The 4309-nt window shown below is 47.6% G+C and overlaps 1 protein-coding gene across 1 annotated transcript; it reads right to left on the reverse strand.

The window, feature by feature from the left end:
- Positions 1 to 67: 67 nt before the first annotated feature.
- LOC106323918 lies at positions 68 to 2731 on the reverse strand. Its single transcript, XM_013761962.1, has 2 exons — positions 1053 to 2731; positions 68 to 749 (listed from the first exon to the last, which is right to left on the reverse strand). Exons 1-2 carry the CDS (start codon positions 2729 to 2731, stop codon positions 68 to 70), a joined length of 2361 nt encoding a protein of 786 aa, XP_013617416.1.
- Between the last annotated feature and the right edge of the window lie 1578 nt (positions 2732 to 4309).

The following is a 4309-nucleotide window of genomic DNA, read 5'->3' on the forward strand; positions in this document are numbered from 1 at the left end:
TCCTTACCCTTTTTTTGAGGATCAAGCCATCTCGTAGTTCTTAGTTCCCACGTTGCGATTAGTGGTATTATTTTTTAAGATGTATCGCGTTCCAGGTTCTTTGAATCTTGATACCTTGCATGTTCGTGATTTGGTACGATCCTGGTCGGACCACCTTTATGATCTTGTATGGTCCTTCCCAGTTTGCTCCCAGTTTTCCTGCATTACGTTGGACAGTGTTTTGGAAGACTTTGCGCAGAACCAGATCACCTTCCTTGAACCTGCGGTGGCGAACATTTGAATTGTAGTATTTCGCGGCAGCGTGCTGGTAGTTCTGGATTCTTATGAGAGCTAGGTCTCGTCGCTCGTTAATGAGATCGAGTTTGTCCAGCAGCATCGCGTTGTTGAGATCTTCTCGTTCGGGGAGGAATCTTCTCCGCACTCTGGGAAATTCTACTTCCACTGGGATCATGCATTCCGTTTCGTATACGAGGGCGAAGGGGGTTTCTCCCGTAGCCCGTCTTGGGGTTGTACGATGTGACCAAAGAACTCCTTCGAGCTCATCTGCCCATCGTCCCTTTTTGGCTTCTAAGCTCTTTTTTACCCCGTCAAGGACGGTTTTGTTAATGGTCTCTGCCTGGCCGTTACATTGTGGATATCTAGGAGTTGACTTGTTCAGCCGTATCTTCCACTTCTCGCAGAACCCTTCAAATCGGGTAGAGATGAACTGAGATCCGTTGTCTGTTATGATTTCGTAAGGGACCCCGTGCCTGGTGATAATGTTCTTCCATACGAAGCTCTCGACTTGTACGTCTTTGATACTTGCGCAGGATTATGCTTCTACCCACTTCGAAAAGAAATCCGTTCGTTGTCTGTTACGATTTCGTAAGGGACCTCGTGCCTGGTAATAATGTTCTTCCATACGAAGCTCTCAACTTGTACGTCTTTGATAAAGGGATACGGAGATGAGATGGACGAGAGGACCTCCGCAGGTTGATGGATGGTGGGCGCGTGCCTTTGGCATTTTTCGCATTTTCGTGCAAATTTCTCGTAGTCTTTTGACTGCCAGTGACCTTCCACCGGAGTGGTTTCCGCACGATCCGGAATGGACCTCTTCCATCACTTTTCTCGCTTTCTCTCCCTCGGCGCAGGTCATGAGTGGGCCGGAGAATCTCCATTTGTAGATTTCTCCCTCTACCATTACATATCGTGCGGCTTGGGTTTTAATTTTGCGTGCCGCCCATTTCTCGGCGGGCAGCGTTCCGTCGACTATGTAGGCTCGGATCGGCTCTAGCCATGGGCTGTCGCAACTGTATTCTGCCTGATCCATCTTTCCTTCTGGTGGATCTTCGATTTCCTCCGCATCTTCAATTTGTCCCCAAATCAGATTGGCGATCACCGGTGGTCCAATGCTCGGATGTTCAATGAATTCCACGGGGATTACCCGTTTTAGTCCTGGATCCGAGCTTGACGCGAGCGCGGCCAAGGCATCTGCCTGGGTGTTTTCCGAGCGAGGAATTCTGGTGAGGGCGAAGTGGTTGAAGTCTTGGGCCAGGTCCGGGACGAGTTTTAGATATGCGTCTCTTGCCTCATATTCTCCGCTGTATTGATTTGCGACTAACTGAGAATCGCAGTAAGGGTGGATGTTGCAAATCTTCAGCCCATGGGCTAGTCGTAATCCTGCAATGAGTGCTTCATATTCAGCCTCGTTGTTTGATGCATGGAATTCTAACCGGAACGACTGTTCCAAGATTTCCCCGGTGGGCAACGTGAGCCGAATCCCAATTTCGAATCCTTGTTTGGACGATGATCCATCGACGTAAAGAACCCAAGTTGAATCTTGTTCCGTGTTTGTCATATCCCCCGTGGGCAATTCTACTAAGAAATCCGCCAGCACCTGAGATTTTACGCAGGTTCTTGGGCGGTACTCGACATCGTACTCACTCAGTTCGATTGCCCGTTTGGCGAGCCGTCCTGACTGACTCGGACTGTCCAGAATCGTGCGCAGGGGAAAGGTGGTGAGAATCACTATGGTATGAGATTTGAAATATGGCCTGAGCTCTCTCGTCGATGTTACAACAGCGAATGATAGTTTTTCCATCAAGGGGTACCACGTCTCAGCGTCCAGCAAGGTTTTACTTATGTAAAAGATTGGTTTTTGTTCACCGCGTTCTTCTCTGATCAAAATGCCACTTACAGCTGCTGCGGAGACCGTGATGTATAAGAATAGAGGTTCTCCCTCTAATGGTTTTGCAAGAACAGGAGGAGTGGCCAGGTAACGCTTCAGCTGTTGGAAAGCCTTTTCGCACTCTTCCGACCATTCGAAAAAAATTTTCCCTTTCAACGTGTCGTAGAAAGGCAGGCACTTGTCCGTCGAATGTGAGATGAAACGGTTCAAAGCTGAGACCCTTCCGGTTAGCCTTTGGACTTCTTGTTTTGTTTTTGGTGAGACCATTTCTATCAGTGCGTTTATCTGTTTCGGGTTGGCCTCGATCCCGCGACACGTGACCAGATAACCGAGAAACTCTCCTGATGCGACTGCGAACCTACATTTTGCCGGGTTTAGTTTCATGTTATGTAGGTTCAGCCTTGTGAAGCACTCTTCCAAGTGGGATACGTGGTGGTGTTTGTTAAGGGATTTTACGAGCATGTCATCGATGTACACTTCCATAGTCTTTCCGAGCTGTTCGGAGAACATTCGATTGACAAGTCGCTGGTAAGTAGCACCCGCATTCTTGAGACCGAAAGGCATTACCTTGTAGCAATACGTTCCACGGTCGTGATGAATGCGGTCTTCTCGTGATCATCGGGATTCATCATGATTTGATTGTACCCGGAGAAGGCGTCCATGAATGATAAAAGTTTGTTCCCTGGTGTTGCTTCGACCAGTCGGTCAATGTGCGGAAGTGGGAAGCAATCTTTTGGACAGGCCTTGTTGAGATCGGTGAAGTCGACGCATACTCGCCATTTGCCCTTTTTCTTTTTGACCACGACGGGATTGGCGAGCCAATCCGGGTATCTGACTTCAGTTATTGACCCTAATTTGAGGAGTTTCTCAACTTCCTCGTTTACCGCGGTAGCACGCTCTGGTCCTAGCTTCCATCTTTTTTGTTTTGCGGGTTTGTAGGTCGGGACAATGTTGAGTTCGTGACATGTTATGCCAATGTCGATTCCTGGCATATCCTCTGCGGCCCAAGCGAACGTATCGAGGTTCTTTTTAAGTCAAGCCATGAGCTCTGTTCTCAATGGTTCGCAGAGGTTAGCTCCGATCTCGACGCATCGTTCTGGGCGGGATTCATCGTGACATACCGAGGTTACCGGTTCGCAAGTTGGTTCGCGCTTCCCTTCTAGAGCTTCGATCCTCTGTGACTGCCAAAAGACTTCTGAGTCTTGTTCTGGGGCGTCCTCGTCGAGAGTCAGCTTTCTTTTCTTCTTTTGGGAAGCTTCGATCGCAAAGTTCTTTCTTTTTAACTCAGCGGCGAAACATACTTGTGACATCATGTGGTCTCCTTGAATTTTTTCGACTCCATGAGGGGTCGGAAATTTAAGGCATAGGGGGAATGTCGATGGGATCGCTCTCATGGAATTCAGCCATGGAGTTCCAATGATTACGTTGTACGATGTTGGGCGATCGACGACCAAGAATTCCGTGATTTTTACAATGCTCCCAGCTTTAACCAACAGGTTTATTGAGCCGAGGGTCATAGTAGCATCTTCTGAGAGTCCGAAAATTGGACTTGGACCTTCCGTGATGGCGCACAGGTCGATTTCCATTCTCTCGAGGGTGCTTTTATAGATAATGTTGGCCGAGTATCCGGTGTCAACCAACACTCTTGCTATGTCGATGTCCTGGATGGTCGGTTCGATGACAAGGAGATCGTTGTGAGGTTTGACCTGGTCGGCTGTTGCTCTGCCTTGAAAGAGACGACATCATGAGCTACTGGAGCGAACATCTTGTATCTTTAATTGTTTGTGATTTTTGAGTTAGAGAATTCGATGCGTGTTATTAATGAAATAGTATGAATACATGACTTCTCCGAGAGGGGTAGAGACATGCTAACTAGACAAAAGCAGAACAGAAAGGCAGCAAAACGTTCTAAGCCTTGCCTTGCTAGTTTAACCACCTAAGTTCTAAGTTCCCTAAGCTAACAGGAGTTCTCTAAGTCTAAATTCTCGGATCCCTTTTCTTCTGTTCCAGCTCTCCTTATATAGTTGTTTTAGGTCGGTGGCCCATTTACTCCTTTGCCTTTGGGCCCAAGTTTATCTCTTTTGGGAATATTCCATTTTTCGTCGATCTTTGTAGTTATCCTCGAATTTTTATATTTATCTT

This window comes from Brassica oleracea, chromosome C2, assembly GCF_000695525.1.
Source record: "Brassica oleracea var. oleracea cultivar TO1000 chromosome C2, BOL, whole genome shotgun sequence".
NCBI lineage: Eukaryota > Viridiplantae > Streptophyta > Magnoliopsida > Brassicales > Brassicaceae > Brassica > Brassica oleracea.